General features: G+C 31.7%; 3 protein-coding genes across 6 annotated transcripts in view; 1 reads left to right on the top strand and 2 right to left on the bottom strand.

Moving 5' to 3' along the window:
• LOC149078550 (uncharacterized) overlaps window positions 1–3972 on the bottom strand; it is a 29887-nt gene extending 25915 nt beyond the window's left edge. Inside the window, exons 1-2 of the mRNA XM_089240666.1 lie at window positions 3769–3972; window positions 1966–2088 (exon numbers count right to left, since the gene is read on the bottom strand). Coding sequence (XP_089096792.1) covers window positions 1966–2047 — 82 coding nt within the window. The 5' untranslated portion in view covers window positions 2048–2088; window positions 3769–3972. The remainder of the gene's footprint in view (window positions 1–1965; window positions 2089–3768) is intronic.
• A 198-nt stretch (window positions 3973–4170) lies between these two features.
• On the top strand, window positions 4171–11756 carry LOC149078549 (twisted gastrulation protein homolog 1-A-like). The gene is made up of 5 exons (XM_089240665.1): window positions 4171–4323; window positions 6002–6224; window positions 7271–7465; window positions 9200–9395; window positions 10174–11756. Exons 1-5 carry the CDS (start codon window positions 4318–4320, stop codon window positions 10385–10387), a joined length of 834 nt encoding a protein of 277 aa, XP_089096791.1. The 5' UTR covers window positions 4171–4317; the 3' UTR covers window positions 10388–11756.
• Window positions 11757–13043: 1287 nt separating this feature from the next.
• The window catches only part of ACC (acetyl-CoA carboxylase), an 83954-nt gene continuing 76104 nt past the window's right edge, over window positions 13044–20893 (bottom strand). For all 4 annotated transcript variants that reach the window (XM_089240662.1, XM_089240661.1, XM_089240664.1 and 1 more), the window contains 2 exons: window positions 20387–20520; window positions 13044–19201 (listed from right to left, as the gene is read on the bottom strand). In XM_089240662.1, coding sequence (XP_089096788.1) covers window positions 19000–19201; window positions 20387–20520 — 336 coding nt within the window. In that variant the 3' untranslated portion in view covers window positions 13044–18999. The remainder of the gene's footprint in view (window positions 19202–20386; window positions 20521–20893) is intronic.

Here is a 20893-nt window from a genome sequence, read left to right as displayed (position 1 = left end):
GTAGGTTTTGAATGAATTTCCAAATCTTGGGAAGTATCAGCGTCCAACGAATCTCTCTCTTTCAGAGCACATAGTGATGAAACTGATCAAGTCATTTGAGAACAAGGGCAGAAATTCCTCAACCGACACCTTTTTTAGTACACTGAAGCTGGCTCAAATGCTAAAAGCCAAAAAATACGAGCTTAGTAGGGACGGTGAGACGAAATCGAAGAGAAATATTATCTGATGCAATAAAGATAGTGAAACTACAGTTGTATAGAACAATGATGCCACAATTACAATTTATCAAGGAAAGAACTATATAAGTTTTTCATTACTCAGCATGCTTCATCTGGCAGTCGATATTGGCAGTAGTAGCCCCAAAAAGCTTCCACACACACAGAAACTATTTCACACTACAATTCAGCAAAGCGTAACGATCGTAGTTATAGCGATCAAATGCCCAGAAAATGTTCGGTGAAGGTGGCATATATCACAGACGTTTTCTACAACATCCTGGACCTCACTATAAAAATATTCCTGTATTTTGTATTGAGCAGTACACAAGGCCAGAATTAGTTTTTGGAAAGCAGTTCCTTTAAAATCTTATTGAAGAACTGCATTCATCATACGTTGCCCTTGCGCAAAAGTAAACGTTCGTGTGCTCTTGATCATGTAACTGTTCGTGAGCGATTAAAATAATAATAGTAATAAATAAAAATAAACGATCTGATGTGTCAGTTAACATAAAAATGTGGAAACAAAACTGTTCATTTTTGCATGGGATGTGCAACTTCAACATGCGATGAATGTGCAAGAATAATAATAAAAAAAAAATTGCTCAACTGCTCATCATAAATACCACTTATCAGTAAGAAATCAATACTTATTTGACAGAATAATATTATAGACTTTCTCATATGCAATTTGACACGCTTATTTTACATCTTTGTCCTATTATAAGATTACTGAAAAATGTTTTTGGACTGAATATAGTAAATAATGTGTACTAAATTTTATTTTTACTAAATTACATCATTTTTTAGCTAATTTTGAAGCCCATTATATATTCATGAACAAATATAATTTTCCATTATGAATACGCAATTAAACAACATTGAATAAGCGTAAGGAAAAACCCAGAAACCAAAAATAAATTCCCGTTTTTTTGACCCAGTTCGCGGTTCTAGTGTTAATAGAGTGATCAATCAATACTAAGAATAAAATTTATATAAAATCTGTTTTCTGTTCATCTGTGTATATGTTCTCTACATAAGTCTACAATTTTAGACAGATTGTCGCCACATTATACATGAAAAAGGACAAAACTTGAACAATAGGCTACTTTAAAAGTTTATCAAAGCAGGGTAAATGCTTAAAATGGGTGAAAAACTGTTGAGCAAAAATTTTCACAATGTTTACTTTGGTCACCCTGGTTCCCTAACAATGTGTCTCAGACATGTTTATTCTTTTACAATGGTTTATCATTTCTTCTATGCTTCCAGTATAAGAGAAAACCCGGGCAGCACAGAGTATTATAGCTAATAGCCATAGCACCGGAACCTAGGGGCTGAGGACATTTAAGCCCCTCAATAATTCAGACAAAAACAACTTTACAATGCAATGCACCCTTCCTCTCATACTTACGCGATTGAGTCCCATATGTACAGGATGCCCAGCAACTTTGAGCACCCCCCCCCCAATGCTTTCATGTCAGTGCCTCCGCTAGTAGCCTAATGAATAATAGAACTGAAATCAGTTTCCTATGGTTAGAACTTTAAAATGCAGGTTCTGTTTGTAGAAATCAATAAATCCATTCGGTATAATATAAATGAAAATATATTTTAAAAAAATTATGGTTTCGGTAGTCCAATCAAGTGAAATGACAATAATAGAGAGAGAAAAACATTAATAAAGGAAATTATACAAATTCATCAAGAATAAGAAATACTATAAAAATATTAATAGTTAAATATGCAAGAATACCTTTGTTATTCTTCGGACTTTTACTACAGAATAATTTTCTTTTCACCGGCTTCTTTTCTTTTGCTGACACACCCACTGCCATTCGCTTGATGGCATATGTTAGCAGCGGAATATACAACTATGCTGATAATGAAAAACGTACAGAATCTGTTAACTAAATAGGAAATCAGTGAAACAAACAATTCTGAAAACAAGTGCCATAAAACAGTGAATAGGAACAAACTTTGCAAAACACATATCTTCCCCCTTATATTCACAATACAATTTTTGGATCCGAATTTGTTTTCAGTTGGTTAATATAACAGAAAATTATGTGATTATAGAGGAATGTTTGTTACGCTTTTACAAAGTTTCGTTCCTATTCATCCCATTTCACGGTACCAAAAAAGACTGAGAACATAATGAACAAGATAAAAATACCATTCAGAAACAAGATTTTAAATAGATAGATCCCAAAGTGGTATATACAGAAAACTGAAGTATGTACCAGAACAATCTCTGGAAAAATTTCAGAACTCTAAGAAATACTATGATGGGAATTTTCTCAGCATTTCAGTCAGCCAAGGGCTCATCGCAGACATTACATAACCTGCAGCTATGGGGACATACACTAGGACTTCAAAAATCCCAAGCACTAGGTCGACAAGAAAAATTAATATCGTTATCAAGGTTTTTTTTTTTATACCAGAGAACTAAATTGGGATCTAAGAGCGACATATAAATTTGTAGAATTTTTGTTAGCACATCTAACACGGAAAGGGATCACTAAAGACCCATTTACATGGCTAAAGTAATTTAGCAGCCAACTAAATTTTGAGTAGCCAAGGATTTAGAAAAATGTTTCTATGTTAAATAATAAATATTCCAATAGTCTATAGAACCACGTATTATGAGTTTCTCGTCCGCTGGTGCATGCATCAAGTAAGCAATAGTGCCTACCTAATGCATGCTACTTGATATTTAAGATGACTAAATGCATATGTACAATGATTAAGGGGGCGTTCAAGTATTACGTCATCATCGATGGGGGAAGGAGGTTTTTGATTTGCTGACTTATGATGACGGGGGGGGGGGGGGGGAGATTTGGATAATGCTTATGTCATCAACCACACTTTATGAAAATATGAGTTAGGATTCAGAGGGGCAGAGCTGATGACGAAATTTTGCTGACACTGGGGGGCCAAAAATGACTAAAAATTTACTTACGTGATACTTGAACAGCCCCTAAGTATTCAACTGAATTTTAAGTTGTCAAGTGTTTTAGAATGTATATGCCTATGTTAAGGTCTGTTTACGCGGATTTAGTTGAGAAGTAGAATATAGTGTGTGCCCAGTCAATTTTTTTTTTTTTTTTATGTAGGCACTATGTACATGCACCAGGGGTATCTTATTCATTGAATGCTCATTACTTGATTACTTACAGGGGCAGATTTTAGAGCACTTGATAACTTGGTTAACTACTCAATCACTAAAAACGGGACTACAAATACAGCTGAGAAAACAATATTGGCACTCGGGCGTGAAAATTACCATCGTTAATATTGAGCAATTTCTTTGCGAGTGCTACAAAGTTCACAATAACTCATGCACGTGGTTCCCATAATAAACATTATACATATTTTTTGACGCATAATTACAAGCCCCACACTTCAAATACATATAATTCATTAACTATGCACTATAACGTGGATAAAATGAAATGAAAATCCAATTTTATTTGTAAGTGAATGAGAGGCATTTACGAAAAGAACGTGCAACAAATATTTAATTAAAATTAAATTACAGTAAATAGATTCCACATACCTATAAAGACGTTTAACACAAGTTACATGCAACGAATGTTGGATTTAAGATAACAAAATAGAAACCCTTTTCCCTAGGATAATACTAAAAAGAACGCACGCCGCGATAACACGTCTTCTCCAAACTCATCAAATATTTTACCCGCGAAATTTAATTGCACACGAAGGTAAGGGCGGGGAGTTTCGGGAGGAGGTGGGAAATCACTCAGAAACACGGTTATGGTTTCTTTTTAACAAACACACAATCAATATTTTCATTTCTCTTCAAGATGGAAAAAAAAATACTTTTTGTTAATTCTAATAATAGTTATTATAAAAATGTTTGATTTTGAAAATATTTTGAATTACTTGAACGAATTTCATTTTTTCTTTCCGAAATTTTTTTTTTTTCTGTCTCATCAGAAATTTTTGTCAAACTTCGCCGCAGGCATTTAAAAAAATTTCATATTTAGCTGCGAATGTCAACACGGTTATTGACTACAACCAAGATACTTTTCGGAGTGAGTTTTTTCGCTGTGGCACACCGAGATATTTCAAGAGGAAAAAAAACATGAAGGTAATTTCTTTCATTGAGTATAATTTTGATTTAGAGTTTTTAATCCAGTCATAATGAACTGTTTTGTTTTTATTGTCAAATTTCTTTATACCCGTGGGCATGTAAAATCATTGTGGGCTCTTGGGCAAAACAGTATATTGGGAGCCTCCCACTTAATAAAGCCTCGTGATTTATGTCAATTGAGTGTAAAATTACTGGAGCCCCTCCCCCTTCTGTGTGTAGGCGCGGATACAGGATGATGTGACGAGAGGGGCGTATTGTATATGCTCATTTGATCGTTCCATACTTTACGGGACAGACAAATTTTCCCATTTTATTTGGCTCTTGGGAGGGGTGGTCGTATCTACCGCCCCCTCAAATCCGTGCCTGAGCTAAGGCACACATTTTCAGCTGCGAATGAAGCAGTGACAGATATCTTCAACTGCGAATGAAGCTGAAGTAGACATTTTCAGCTGCTAATAGATAATGGGAACAGATGGCGTGTAATCCAGAATTTGGCGACTTTTTTCGGCACCAAACACATCCAACAGTCCGAACGAAAGTCACCAAAGTCAAACAGACGCTACGGTCGCCAAAAAAAAAAAAATTACCATCATAGAAAGCATAACAAAAGCAGAAACCAACAATAATATTATAAATAAATATTCTCAGTATAAAAAATAAAATTCTGGAAGGGGGTATTGCATTGCATATTCATTAATTAGGGAAGACTCAGTCCCCAGGTTCCAATACCTATGCTGTGTCACCCAAGGCCAGTATTGATTTTGGCACCCTCCCCTCCATAACTTTGGATAGAAAAAGCATAAGCTCTTGAAATAAATGCCCCTTCCTGGTACAGGCCAGACATACCAATGTTCACCTATTCCTAACGGTCATATACTTATGACGCTCTCATGACCAGTTATATGAGAATGGTTGGTTTCAGTCTGATTCTTGCTAATCATTATGTTGGCATGCAACATCCTTAGCTTGGCACAATGCCCTTGATAGAGTTTGGCGATGCTCTAGTGTTTCTATTGTAGAAAATTTTAAAACATAATAACCAGACATGCCGCTGATGTGCTGTAGCATGTCAAATACCCAGAATTTCAGAAAAAGGGCACATAATATTTGATTCAAATTCTCCAGTAATAGACAATGAAATTAAAAGAACCTAGTTATATGAGCTGATAAATTATTATTTTTTTCAATTAACCTTTGGATTGAACATGTTTTTAGAAATGAATTATTTACTCGATACTTGATTCATAGGGATACCAGTGAATAATGGGGGGGGGGGAATAACCATACTTTAATTTTTTTTCAAGACCCACTTTTACTAAAAAACTACCCAGATTTTTACCAATAACCTGGGTTCCGGGACCCAGGTGAATTAGAGTACGGCGAGATTTCTGTGGTACATAAATTTAATTCACATTTTTTTCATGGCCGGACAAATCCCAGACACCAGGTCAGCACTGTGACTGGAAAAAATTGGAAGTGATACAAAAATTTTTATACACTTAATTACTAGATTGAGGTCTAAGTACAACGTAAATTTTTCAGAATTAAAATCAGTGTTCCATACTAATTGCATCAAACTGAGATTTAATTTACCATTTATTTAAATATGCATCTTTATGAAAAGAAATTAGTTTTTTTTTACCCCACAATAAATAAATATATTTTTTATTTACAGAATAGTATGTTCTCGTTGGTTATGTGTGTGGCGGTTCTGATATTGTCCATCTTTACTTTGCCAATGATGTTTGGGAGCTCATGTAATGAAGCAGTGTGTGCTTCTATTGTAAGTAAATGCATGTTGACTCAGTCTTGTAAATGCGATGCTAAAAACACCTCATGCAGCAAGGACTGTTTTTACTGCCTGGATTATTTATACACAGAGTGTTGCTCGTGTGTAGGTACGTGCTGTGTTTATGAATTACACATTCTATTAGAGTAACGTTTAGTTTTACTTTTGTCTTTGTTTTCTGTACCTTTTTATTTTTACTCAGAGAAATGTGCATCGGGTGCGTGTACAGTTAAGTGGCAGTAGTGTAATATATGGGCTTGAAATCATTAATTACAATATTTATTGAACATATAGACACACAGCACTGTCATGCATAATGAGTAGCATCACGGTCACAGGGTGAACTAGCTTATAATACATCAGTGGCCTAGTGTGGAAACCTTGTATTTAAATTTTTTCGGTAATAAGGTTTTTGTGTCCATGAAAAGTAGACTTTGTATTGCTTCAACCCGACAAAATGCTGATCACTGCACCCCGACATGGATGATCATAGTGAAATGTGTCACTAAACTTGAAAAATTTGTGTGCACCAGCAGTTACAGTAATGTGCGTGTGTTTTGCTTCTCCTGAAAAATTGAAGCTAACTGACTTATGTGGCTGGCATAATATGTTGTTTTTATTGTATTCATATAGTGTATTCATTTTCTTTGTAAGAATGACTAGTCAATCAGTTATAGAGGGTTGATAATAGTGATGATGATTAATTTAGTTAATCAATTTATCAATTACTGTTGATACGTGGGCTGGGGAGAATGGTATTGGTTAACCCTGTAAGCGGCATTGACAAGATATCTCTATAAAAGCCTTTTATTGTAGCATTGGCAATATTTGACAGATATTTTGTAAAGTTTGTGTCTCAATAGAACTCTTCTAATGGAGTTATCTCCCTCTACTTTGCAACCACTGAAAATTAGAAGAAAACCTACTTCATTAATAAAAGATGTGACATTTTACAGGAGGAAGGGGGGGGGGTGTTTAGTGATGAAAAGGTTAAGAAAATTGGTACGTTTTGGTAGGTACCACAATTGTACGAGTATTCCACTGCGTTTCTATTAACCATGTGGAAAAAAAGACTTATATTCACTGCAGTTTATTTTGGTTGAGGTTAAAGTTGGATTTATACTGATTAATAGAAGTATTATCAATTTGTTTCAGAAATGTGTCCAAAGTCAAATGAATCAGACAGCTTCCTGAGCCAGAAATCTCATGTGGAAGATTTGGCGGAACCATTTCCAGATCTGTTCGCAGTACTGACTGAAGATGAGGACAGACTTCTTCGATGGACAACTTATGTGGTTCCGAATCAAGTTGCTTTCATATCTATGGATAAAGAAGTTAAGTTTGTTGTTGGTGAGTTTTATTAATTAAGTCTTTTTAATACAAAGTCAGTGGATCAGAAAATTACAGTTGAACAACAAGTTTGTCTTACGAACAATGAATATAAATATTCTGGAGTTGAGGCAAAATGTGTACATGTGCCACCAAATATAATTAAATTTTTCAAGATAAAAGGAAAATCACAGAATTTAAAAAAAGAATAATAAGCAGAATTCATTATGTTCAGCTACCTCATTGAGCCTATTGTGTTTGTATTTTTATAATGCTATTATATTGAAAAATAATTTGTTTTACCATAATGCAGTAATTTTTTTATAGATTGTGTGTGTGTGTGTGTTATCACATAGGTGCAAATTTCGAGACTGAAAAAATCTGTAGTTTATCACATGATGAAATATTTTGCACAGAAGAAATGTGTCATACAAATAGAGGGGGGAAACTAGGAACTTTTAGAGATTGCATAGCAAACTATATGATCCATTTTTCTGGGATATTCCTGTATTTTTTGCCATCCCAATTTTTTTTTTTATAAAATTTTTTTTCAAGCCTACTTAAATATTTTGTTCTTCACTAAAATCAAGGATTAAAATTATTTTTCCAACTTGTACATGGAAATGATGAAAAAAATTTTAATATGGTATCTCACGTATTTACAATACCAAACATTTTTTTTCGTAAAATTCATTTTAACCCACTGCGATTTGCAGTAGTGCTTCATTTCCCGCCATTGATGATTTTAGTAATAATTGACAACTCTGCTTACTTTTGGTATCAATTGCCAATTACCTATACATGAAATCCTAATTGCCCATATTTTTCCTGAGAAAAAGTTGTTAACCTAGAATTGTAAGGACCGAAAGAGTATTTTCTTTAGTGATTTTTCATTCAAGCAAAGCATAATTTGAGGATTTTCCCATAAAGAGACAGAAAATTGGAAGAATCTGGTTTCTGACCAGAAGATTTCAATAAGGATGAAAAATTGTAAGGCTTTCGAGTAAATCAGGCGCATTGGCACCTATACTAGCATAATTCATTTCATGAATTTTGCTCATAATCCGAAGCACTTGTATATTGAATCGTACCGCTCCTTAAAAAATAACTGAAATGATTTTTTCCACAACTATTCCCCTCCCACCAACCATGATTCTTCTCAAAGATAAAGTGTCAGGTTATTTTATATTATTTTATTGTACTTCATATTTTGTCTTAGAGGCACATAAATTTTTCGTAATGATACAAGAGCTGGGATTTCACTTCGAAATGCTCCATTTACATTTCTAGTTGAAACTAATACAAATACAAAGGTCACGACAGGCAAAATGCCCAAAAAGGTAGCTAAAAGAAGATGCTCATAAAATATGGATGTCTAAGACATATCTAAACTATACCAAAACGGTTAGAAACTTGTTATGTAACTAGATAAAAATGTTGGTTGATTCTGAGCTACAGTAGTAATCAGTAAATTTTTAAAGGCATTTGCAGTAAAATAGCTGACTAATAATAATCTTGGAAAATCCTTCTACCTGTGGCTTTTACTTTATATACTCTTAAGCTTCTTAGTTAAGGAGATTGCACTAATTTTCTTATCAACAGAGTATTAAATCTGGTTTATTTATTACTGGTTGAAAGGTTTACTGTTCATTTCATCCAATGAAATAGACAGTATTTTCTTCTCTGATAATGAATGTAGCCTATTATTTAGTTGCATTGATCCTGAAATGTTTTTATCTTTATGAATGAAAATAGCAAAGCCAGGTGTCGAACCCATTGACGAATCCATGGTCCTTAACTGTACAGTTGCATTCATGTCTCAATGCATGTCATGGAATAAATGCAAAAGTTCTTGTTCGTCCATGGGTGCATCAAGTTACAGGTGGTTCCATGATGGCTGTTGTGAATGTGTTGGATCAACTTGCATCAATTATGGGGTGAATGAAAGCAGGTAATTTCATGAAAGCACAAAAATTATCAAAAGCAAATTATTTTTTTTGTAATGTCATGGACATCTTTATATAACTACATTATAAATAAATTGTAAAATTACAAAAAAAATTAATATTTAGAAATTTATAGTACAGTAGGACCTCTCAAATCCAGAATCTGTACAGTGCAGAGAAATAAAATGAAGGAAAAGTTATATATTTTGATCAAAAAGCTGCTTTCTGACTTCAGCATTCATTGACTCACAGTTGCCATCATTGTTTCCCAGAAGAAAATCATAGTGAACACAGACATTTAGTGGTACAAAAAGTAAATAAAATGACTGATGTATTAAAAAAGGCGCAAATAAAATTTTGGTGAAGAAAAAACATCAAAAGTTATCTATTGAAAAAAAAATTTGAGCGAAGTGTTCGGATTATGGATTTGTCCAGATTTCGGAGGTCTTATTGTATTATTTTACTGTCAGTTATTCTACTTGCTTAAATTTAATTTAATTTATATTATATATTGTATCAAAATTTATATGAGCAACAATTAAAAGAACAGAATTTATTAATATAAGAAAAATAAGTATGGCATCTTGATCAGCAAGTTAGTGTTTTCTTTTTTCTTCCCTTTTCAGTATAATGTATTGTTTCTCTGCATGCGTTTATGCCATCGTTATGCAAGCTTGAAATATCTTTACAGCAGAATTTCACAGGGTGTTTTGTCTCATGTTCATAATGATAGAACCTGCTTTCATCACTATTCATTGAAAAAACATCATTTCACTTTTCTAGATGTAGAGAGTGTCCACCAGATAAAGAAATCACTCCAGAAGAAGAACAACAACCCGAGCAAAAGGTTGAGGAAAAACAGAAAACAAAGAAAGAAAAGTCCACCACCAAGTATCCAGAAGAGGATGAGGAGGAAGAAATAGAGGAAGATGATGAGAATGCCCTATTTTCTAAGGAAGAAGAACCAGCAGAAAAAATGCAAAATATAGATGCTTGAAACATTTTTCTTTTTTTTTGCAAGTGATGTGTTTTTAGAACTTAGGTCTTCCAGAACTTTTTGTCTTTCATATTCATGCAGTGACTCTTATATTGCGTGTGTTACATATAAAAAGTGAGAGCTCATATATTGAGGAATGCACCATTGTGATTGTGAAACAAAAAGTTTGAGCTTCTAGGAAAAAGTATTTTTACATTCCATGCATTGCAATGTGTATTAATCTATTGCAATATTTTACTACAAAGTGTCATATATTTTGTTATTGTTGCCATTTAACTTAATTTTTATTTTATATATATATGGTAAATGTGATAGATCTGTAATTATACGCAATCATCTTGGTAAGTTTGATAAATTTTCTTACATTTATCACATTAGGCCACAAGAACAATATCACTTTTACCGATTACGCCTAATTCCTGATTGAAATTGGTAAGTATGATAAATATGGAATAAATTATGCAGAAATATCACTTAAATTCAGCCATTTATCAGTTTCTCCTGTACGTGATGGGTGCATGACACATATTTTGCCATAAAAAAAACTAAATTGAATGAAAATAAGCGTTATAAGGATAAAAACTTATAAATTATCAGCCTTGTAATATTGGGTTTTCTCACATTTATCAGCAATCAACATCACCAATTGAATCATCTTAGACTGAAATTTGGGCAGAATGATTGGGCTGGTAAATTTAAGTAATTGATTGCCGATTTATATTTACCAATGCGAGCTCAGAGTTATACATAATCTCAGGCAAATTTCATAAATTAGCAAAATTGATCAAATTTACCAAAATGGTCAGTAATTATGCATAACATATCACATTTACTTTAACTTACATGCTGTACGTGATAGAATCCGTCCACATTATGAATTTTTATACTAGTTTATTTATATATACTTGTGTGATTTACACAGAATCTTCATAATTTTTATATAAGAATTAATATATAAATATATGTACATTTTTTGATTAATGTATCTTATTTTGGGCATTTTTGCTAGATGACAGTGAAATTGCAGGTGAAAAAAATCAAAATAGAGTCAGATGATATATGATTTACGATATGTGATTAAATTTAAAAGCAAATATATTAGCTTATATTTGTTCCCTAAACCGATAGTTTACGGGAAAAAAACTCCTGAAAATATTAAAAAAAAGTGATGCTAGTAAATTTTGTTTTTGCATATATTTCTCAAATGCCAAGTAAAATATTTCAGATTTACTTCTTAAATATGAAATGTTTATTTGAAAATGTATTGCAGCTCTTTAGAGAGCAAGAATCTCATCAAAATAAACTTTTTGAATACAAGTTCTGCTATATAAAATGAATCTTTATATTAAAATTGTATTTTTCATTATAGAAGTGACTTGTTTGTCTATGTATTTTTAGAAACAGCTGCAGGTTATGACTTAAGGTGGTTACACGTCATGCAACTGAAAATTTGAAAAGCATGCAAGTTAAATGTTTTTGCACAAACATGCACTATTTCTTTTTGCCAGTACACTATATGAATATACTTGCATAAGAATTTTTTATTTGGAATGTGTCGAGACTATGTACTTGCTCTGGCTGCCTTTTTCCTTGTGTACGGTAGAAAAATGCCAACAGAAATATCAAAACACAGAGCTCACTGAAGTGTGAAGACCGATTCACATTGGTGTGTACAGGAGGGAGTGAGTTAGCGAAAAATTTGTATTGGTATAGGAGGTAAAAATTCCTCCTCAAAGAGAGTCTGTATCAGATTATGCTGATATGAGTACACACCAGCACTTTTGCTTGCATGCATAATAGAAATTCGTTCAAGCTGCTTGCGCAAAATTCTCTTGCTCAAGCATACTTGTACGAAAAAAGATTGTGCTTGTAGCTGTTTCCTTTAAGCACAACTTTAGTTTTCATCAATAAATTCCTATTCATTGAATATTATAGAGCCATCTCTCTAAATTAGTTAAGAGATTTTCATTCGTAGTGCTTAATTTACAGATGGAAGAAAAGTATTCTCGCTGAAAATTCATTAAAGTTTAATAAAATTATATTTTCAGTAATTTCTTTTACAATTACATAATTTAAAAAAAAAAAGTCTATGCAATAAAACTTACTGCAATACAAAATTGTTTTTTCAAATAAAAATTTTTGAAGCAATTTAAGTAGTATTGACTATACACAAAATGTATATAGTACAGGATGTTTCAATGCAATAATAGATGAAAGAATGACCAGTAACAAGACATCTAGAACCAGTTCCTGAAACTTGACCTGTACAGGTATATCTCAATGCACCGAACTACAGGTATAACTGAGCATGTGTAGGGGCCTCTGATTCCAAAAGTCGTTTTCAAGTGCAGTGTTCACTGGCATATTATTTGAATTAAAAGAAAAAACAGCATACATAAAATACCTCAATGAATATTGCACAGAGAAACAAATTTCTAATTCAGCTTTTGAGCCCAGGGTGTATGTATAAAAAGTTAATTTTAATAACTATATAACCCCTTTGCTATATGAATAACGTATCTGAGGTTCACACATCATTTGAATACTTTTTCTAACTGGAAGATGATTCTAAGATCAACAGTTCGTCACTAAATTGCAATGCCAGCTGTTACCTATGCACCCCTGTATATAAAATTTCAAAGAAAAAACATTTCACTTATAGTTTTCAACATTTTTATTTTAAAAAAATAATCATTTTAGACATTAAAAACATAATATTCAGATAAATATATATTTACATAAATATTACTAACACTATATATAAATCTAAATGCAAATTCATATGTTCAAAATAAATGCGCAGCTAAGAAAAATGCAAAGGAACAAAATCACTACAAAACAAATGCATTACAATTTTTTCAAATACAATTTACTGATTTTTGTAAAAAAGCAGGGGATTCACGTTAATCCACTCTATTTGGTTTGAATGTGTCTCAGACAACCAGTAGCACACATTTGCTTATTTTGATATTAATTAAAAAAGGTGCACTAACAATAATTTTGAAAATATTAGTCTTGGGTCACATCCTACAGTTTAAAAAATGAAAACTTTACCCGTGGACCATGAAAATGACAGATTAGTGTGTATGATAATTTAAATTTTTGAAAGAGATGGTTGAGTGAACTAGATCGAAATTTTTAAGTAAGAATAGGAAACTTCCTAATATTTTCAAGAATCAACAGATTTTTCGGTATATGGTATGTTTCTTTTTTCAACTCCAATTTGAATCAATTGAAATCAAATTATTCAATTAATATATTGAAAATGCGTGTGTGTATAAATGGTATTTAAAAACTGAGGGCAAGAGAGATCAAACACAACCTAGCTAACTCAACATCAGATTAAGTCGTCATGGTTATCAATCCCCCTAAGGGTATAGAGGTTCCACTTTACTTTAATGCTCATCTACATGAAATGAAAACTTGCCTCAAAGAAAACATTATTTTGGTCTCCTCTTGATGTTTCTAACAAAAACGTAAACAGTAAGATACATAAAAGCTTGAAAAAAAAAAATTGCCCATCTCTCAAATTTGTGTGGCTTAACCCTTTAAGCCGTTTTTTAAAAATTTCCTGATCCGTATTATAACTGCCACATTGGAAATAAAGGCGTGTTGAGAACCCGAGATATTTTGGGGTAACCAAATTAAAGCAGATCAAGTTTGACGAGATTGTCATAAGTCTGAAGAACTTCATTATTATAAATGATTTATGATTCACCATCAAGATAATGTTAAAGGTAAAAAACTGTATATTTTTATAGTGGGTTGCGCAATTAAAAAGAAATAACATCAACAAAAATTCCCAAGAAAGTTGGATTTAATTTTCTCTCTTTAAGAATAATACTAGCAATAGACTATTTTATCACCACCCATGCACCCCATAAACATTCTTTTAATCCTTCAAAGCCGGTTCAGAAATTTAAATGCCAAGGCCCTATTCATGGTATTTAAATTGCAAAAAGATCAAACTTTGTGCAGCTCTGATGAAAATAATTTTTATTTTTTTTCAATTTTAATGTGTAAAATGTCTACTCTGTGAAATAAAAATTTTACTGATTATTTTAAAAAATTATCAGGTAATAAAAAATTTCATATCCTGTGACGTACCACGTACTGAGATCCACACAGAGGGATTAATGAACTTGCAACCAGGGCTGTCTTAAGCCTCCCAGGTCAAGTAATTTTTCTGAGGTCCTACCTGCAAATTTACTTGCTTACTCCTGAAAATTTCAACCAGATTTTATTTTTGTCAGGCTTTCCTGTTAAGTCACTGTTTGCAACAAAGAATTAACAGAAAAGTGAAATTTATATATATATATATATATATATATAATTATCCCCTCCTCCTTCCTATAAATATGCTTTCCCAACTTATGCACGCAACAGGTGATGCCCATCTTGCAATTTTATTCAATTGCGACTTTCATCAATTACAGCAACTATTGATATCATATTGTACATGCATGTTATAAGCATTCCTCTGGAGACTACTACTACTTAACCCTGAGGTTGTTTTGTTTTTTTTTGAAGTGGAGCCATACTATTTGGTCAGCAAGGCATAAATAATGATGCTCTGGAGACTGACATACTATAATCCTATTTCACTGCCAGAGTAAAGAGAATTCTCTTTGAGTAACCTTCAGATAAGTAGAAAGATGTTAGCAAGTAAATAAAGTTAGGATGATGAAAATAAAGAATTTTAATTGTTTGACAACTGTGTAAATTGGTGTTTCTAAAACTTCTGTTTCTGCAGCTCCCTTGCCCGAGTCTATTTGTGACTCCTTACAAGTCTAACACAGAATCACTTCAAAGTACTGTTCAGCAATATCAATTTCGACAGCTCACCACAACACACACTTTGAGAACTACCAGTCTAAATCATGGTCGAAATTAAAAAAACATTTGTATGCATAAAATCTTTCATATAAGTAGCTGCTACGAGTCTAAAAAGAAATTCAAAATTGTCATGCTGTTTAATTGCTAATACAGTCAATTCTCAAATTAACATTTACTTAAGTCATTGGAATTTGGCCTAAGTCTACATGACTCTACACAACAGTGTGTGTGTGGTTCCCAACCTTTTTTCCTTCCCGCACACCCTTAGATAATGTTTTTTATCTGTTATAGAAAATTCTGGTAATTGATCACATTAATTATCTTATAATTAATTTCTATGAATTCTTTCACTTATTGTTTAATGTCTTTTCGGCTATGGCTAATATTTAATTTTGGATTAATTTTTTTTTTGACAATTCAAAAATGAAATTTTAAAAACTCACTATTTGCTAACTTTTTTTTGAGATTCGGAAAAAAATATTCATTCATTAGTTTTTAACTTACTGATTCCAGTTGCAACAACTATAAATTAATGTTTCTTTTACACTTGACTGAATTTTTGTTTTTTCTGAGTCATGTGTGTTCATAACAGTATGAAATCTAAGCACAACATGCTAATAACACGAGGTAACAATAGAAACAAAGTATGAAACAGTAATAATGGTATTTTTTCTCAACTGAAATAGAAAACAAGTATGATCACTAATGGAAAAAGAAACTTTTATACCACAAAATTTGTATGACACATTTTTGTGAGTGGAAATCAGAAGACGGCACATCAAAATATTGGTACGATTCATGTTTTTTAGGAATTGAAAAAAAATTCCATCTCGCGCCCCCAAAAATGTTCTCCCCCACTTTGATTTTTTTGGTCAGTCACTGAGCATTCAACTAATCAAGATTTGAATATATTAATAAAACAGCATTTCAGTTCATGTTCAACCTTATACAAAAAAGATGTGTCTAATACAGATGAAAGAATGTTCTACAATTTATTACCTGGCAGATCAAAATTTTTAAATTAGTTTATAATGAAATGGTTGTTATAAAGAAAATTTTCCCTGTAATTTTGAGAGATCTAATAACTTTTACTGGGCTTTTTTTTTTCCTTAGCTATCCCAAAGGATGCACAAATCATGGTATTATACAATGCTAAGAAATCTAAAAGCGAGTAATTTATAGTAAAAATAAGAATATTAGTTACAATTCATTCAATGTACAAATGTGGCATCAAAATATTACACTGGCACTAGTAAGTAAAAATTATCAATCTGATCAAGCAGCTCTAAAATGAATATTTTACCATAACTGAACATAATCATGGCACAACAGAAATTCCCAGATTTCAATGAAAAATATGCAGAACAAAATCTAAAAAAAACAATTAAATCTTATCTCTTCTCAAACAATTCTGATAAGTTAAACAATCAAAGAAGACAGTATTTGTTCAACAAATGGAAAACATTGCTGAACACAATAAATAATAAGGATTAATAAGTAGACTTTAAAAAAATACATAACAAAGTTAATATAGATAAAATAAAGCAATGAATAAATTGTGTACATCAACAAAAATGAAAATAACCTATAAGTGGATCCCCATTCACATGATGTTCAAGAAACTGCATCAAAATGTTGTATAAATTGAAAAAAACACAAGTGAAACAAACTTTAAATATATATATTGGAGTAAGAACTCACAAATTCTCAAAAAAAAATTTTTTTTCTCATTTAATTTTCAGATTCTGCTTATAAATTATCTGAAAATAAAAGATACTTGTAGAAAAAACCAGGAAATTGAATTATTAAACTTCTCAAAAGACTATAATAAAGATGATATCACCTTTACTTTTAATCCAGAAGATTCATGATATTTTTTAAAGATCAATAAAAATTATACTTTTACAGATTTTCGGCAGACAATGGATTATATTTATAGATTTCTTTTTATTAGATTTTTATACAACCGTTTTCAAAAGTGACAGAAGATATTTAATTCTTACACAAGGTCCACTTTTTCATAGATCCAGAATTCTTGCCAAAATTGCAAGGAAATTTTCATTTTATGTTCCAGGAAGGAGGCTGTTTTTTTCCCTTGGCATTAAGAACAGCTAGCTGATTAGTTACAGCTAGCTAGCAAGAGACAACCAATCAAAATAAAGTCTACTGAAAATGAAACAGACTGATACTATACATGTTTTTCATTAGCAGACCAAAACTTTCTCAAACATTTTAATAGATTTTTTGATGCTTCATGAATAATACTAAGAAACAAAAAGCACAAGCATAAAGCCAAGGGGGAACTTAAAAAGAACATCTAGTATGATCACTTTTTGAGGGCTCACCACATTTCCATAATTCTCAAAATTTGACAATAAACAAATCATCTTAGTGCTCAGAGAGTGCTCTTAGTGCTCATCAGTCTGCCGAGATTGCTTATGCATCAGTCGACAATCATAAAATTTATGGCTTTTGTGGCAACAATATTCATGAAAAATTATTTCAGTTATGTGTTTATGTTTGTTTACCTACAAAAAAAAATAAAATTTAAATGACAAAAATGGTATTTTTACCAAAATTTTAAGTTTCAGTCGAAATGAAAAAAATATATATATATGATGTATAAATGAAATATTTTAACATTGAAATGTATGGGAATGCACGACTGAAGTAAAATGATGAATAAATTTGAAAGTCATATAAATGGGGTTCCACTGCATTTGCATTCTGATATAATATATCCGATGTCATGTACAGTATGTTCATGTATCAATCAGATCTTTATATACATGTAAAATTTTCCAGGAAAAAGAATTATGCTTATAAATACACAAAATCAACAGATAAAAGTTGTTTTCACATTTATTAGTATTCTCCGCACAAAAATTAGAATTTGTATAAAGGCACCTACAATATATATATTTTTTTCAAAACATGGTATCAACATGTACATAAAAAAAGGCATACCAACAAAAATCATTATTTCCAATAATAATTGGACATATTGCACCACTGGAACTTAGGGGAGAAAAACCCACTTCGAATTTTCTTTTTTCCCCCCAAAATGGAACAAATTCAGTTTCAAGATGTTTCGCACCATAATAAATATGAAATCACAGGGCTGTACCTCTACTGTGATAAATATGAATTACTCTCCTCAATCACACAAAGTGGAACAATCACTCGAGGTTTGTTATCACAAACACCATCAAAGAGAGAAAAAGTAACAGAAACTTCAGAACCCGTCTTTAAAGTCTCTTCTTGCACTTACTATACCTTTTCCGAGTGAATAAAACATGGTAAACTAACTGTTAATATGAAAGCAACTGGACCAACAAGTTGATAATTTATTAAAGTATCAATGGATGCAGACGGCTCTTGCAAAAAAAAAAATAATGAAAATACAAATAAATTAAAAAAAAAAACACTGGCTAATTAAAAACCATTTTCAGACATAAGCACAAAAATTCATATTTTGATATAGAAACAAAAATAGTCATTTCGACTGTTCAATTTCATTGCTAAATATGGTAACAAGTATGATACACTCTAGAATTTATAATGCAATAAGGAACAAAAAAAAAGATGGCTCTTCACCTGTAACGATACAGACGATACCTAAAAAAAAAGTAAGTAAATCCATTGATATATCTCTAGATCATAATATCTGGCGAAAAAAATGTCTGAGTAAAATTTTTTCAGTGGGAAAAGATAAAAAAATTGAATATTTGTTTTCCTGTACATCAAGTGAAATGTATCACTATGGTATTATTGCTTCAGCCATCGGTGAGATTATTGTCGGAAGGAGATTTCGGTAATGAAGACTTCTTAGGTAGGCCTCCCTGTGAGGTTTCTGCAGGCACCTGAGCCTCAAGAGCACGAATTGTGTTCAAAACATCTGTTCTCTGCTGAGAATTCATGTTCTGTACAATGTGAACTACAGAATCCATGACAACTTCAGGGTGAGCTTGTAATAAGCTGCGGGGAAAAATGATAACATCAAATTGGTAGATAAATGTGAAATTAAATTTACATATGGAAAAATGAAAAAAAAAACTTGAATCAATGAAATGTTGAGTTTAGTAGCTGGAAATATGAATTTTGAAACTTTTTGAATATTTAATTTTGCACATATTATAATTTATAATATAATTTATTTCATAATTAATATACAGTGAGAGAGGAACCTCTACAACTATACTTGATATAACAATAAATCCTTCTACAATATCTTTTCAAAGCTTATTTGGAAATGTCTGTAGGTTAATGTTAAACTACAGTCTCTCCATATAATGTGGTAATCCCTCTACAGCAATATTTTTTTATGGTCTGCAAAGTATCATTATAGAGGTTTCACTATATTTATTTACAGTAGATGAAAATTATTAGAATCACAGATAATGCTATAGTTTTCCCAAAGTACAGTACAGATATATATCGCAACATAAGAGAAACTTCATTTATGTAATTATAACAATTTCAATCAATTATCTTTTTATCTTTTTTTGACCAAGGCTTTTTGCTCATTTCAAAACAAAAATAGTACAAGATATGTTTTGCAGAAGGCTCATTCCATAAAAAAATAAACTAAAAACATTGATAGCCAGTTGCATGTGTGACTGACTCAAATTTTCTTCAAATTCGATGAAAGTACAGCTGCTGTCAAGATATGAAAATAACCAAGGTTTCAATGACCTGCTCCAAATACTTGTGGAGCGACATTAATTTAAATTTTGTTACAAAAACAAAACTTTTTTTTTAGGTTCTTTTAATGGTTTTCAGCTTTCACACAAAAACGAAACCTATGGTCAATGAATTTGTATCTAGGTTTATTTCAGATATAGTTATCAATCGGTTATTGTTATCAGCCCTTCCTGAGTCCCAATGTGATCATATCAGGTAGTGCGCACCTACACGGTTGCACTGCACATCACAATTTATAATTATATAATTTATTTTTGCATATTATTTAGTTTTCATCAATTATAGACTGGGGAAAAAATATGACTTGAAATGTTATTTAAAAAAAATGTGGAAAAACAAATTTTCTTTAAAATGAATATTCAGGGAAAAAGACTAGTCAGAAATAGTGAATACAAGTACTTTTCTTCTAAATTACACATGAAAAATATTTTTTTCAGAATGAATTATGCTTCTACTCACCCTCGTATTTGCAAAAGTATGGAATCCAAAAGTAGGCAGTGGATGTTTTCCCTGATATGAGAGCGCTCTCTGGCGACGTCCAGCTGGGAAGTCAACCAGTCCACAACAGCTTTGTTGTCATCCCATAAATATTGCTGAGTAAAACAAAATGAATTTATATCCCTAATTGCAGAATTATTAGAAGAATAAGAAAGTCACATGCACATCTCCTGGGTGCAAAGAAAAGAAAAACCAACAAAAAATAACTACTACCACTAATCATATGGCAGTATAAAAAGTATTCAAAAACATATCTAGTGTAAACAAGCATTTTTCATATTTATATGAATTTTATTATTCATATAAATATTTTCCTACCAGAAATGTTACAAGCCTAAAAAATTGAATCGTAAACCTACATCTTCATTTCAAACTTGTTTATCTTCAAAACTTTTTTTACACGATAATCTTATTTTCAAATTACTCTTGAAGCACCAGTGACCAGATATATAAAATCTCCATGCGCCA

Source organism: Pholcus phalangioides, unplaced genomic scaffold, assembly GCF_987345545.1.
Source record: "Pholcus phalangioides strain wild (caught in Gottingen) unplaced genomic scaffold, Ppha-v1.0 ptg000013l_1, whole genome shotgun sequence".
NCBI classification, from domain to species: Eukaryota; Metazoa; Arthropoda; class Arachnida; order Araneae; family Pholcidae; genus Pholcus; species Pholcus phalangioides.
This window is presented reverse-complemented; position numbering and strand designations above follow the sequence as displayed.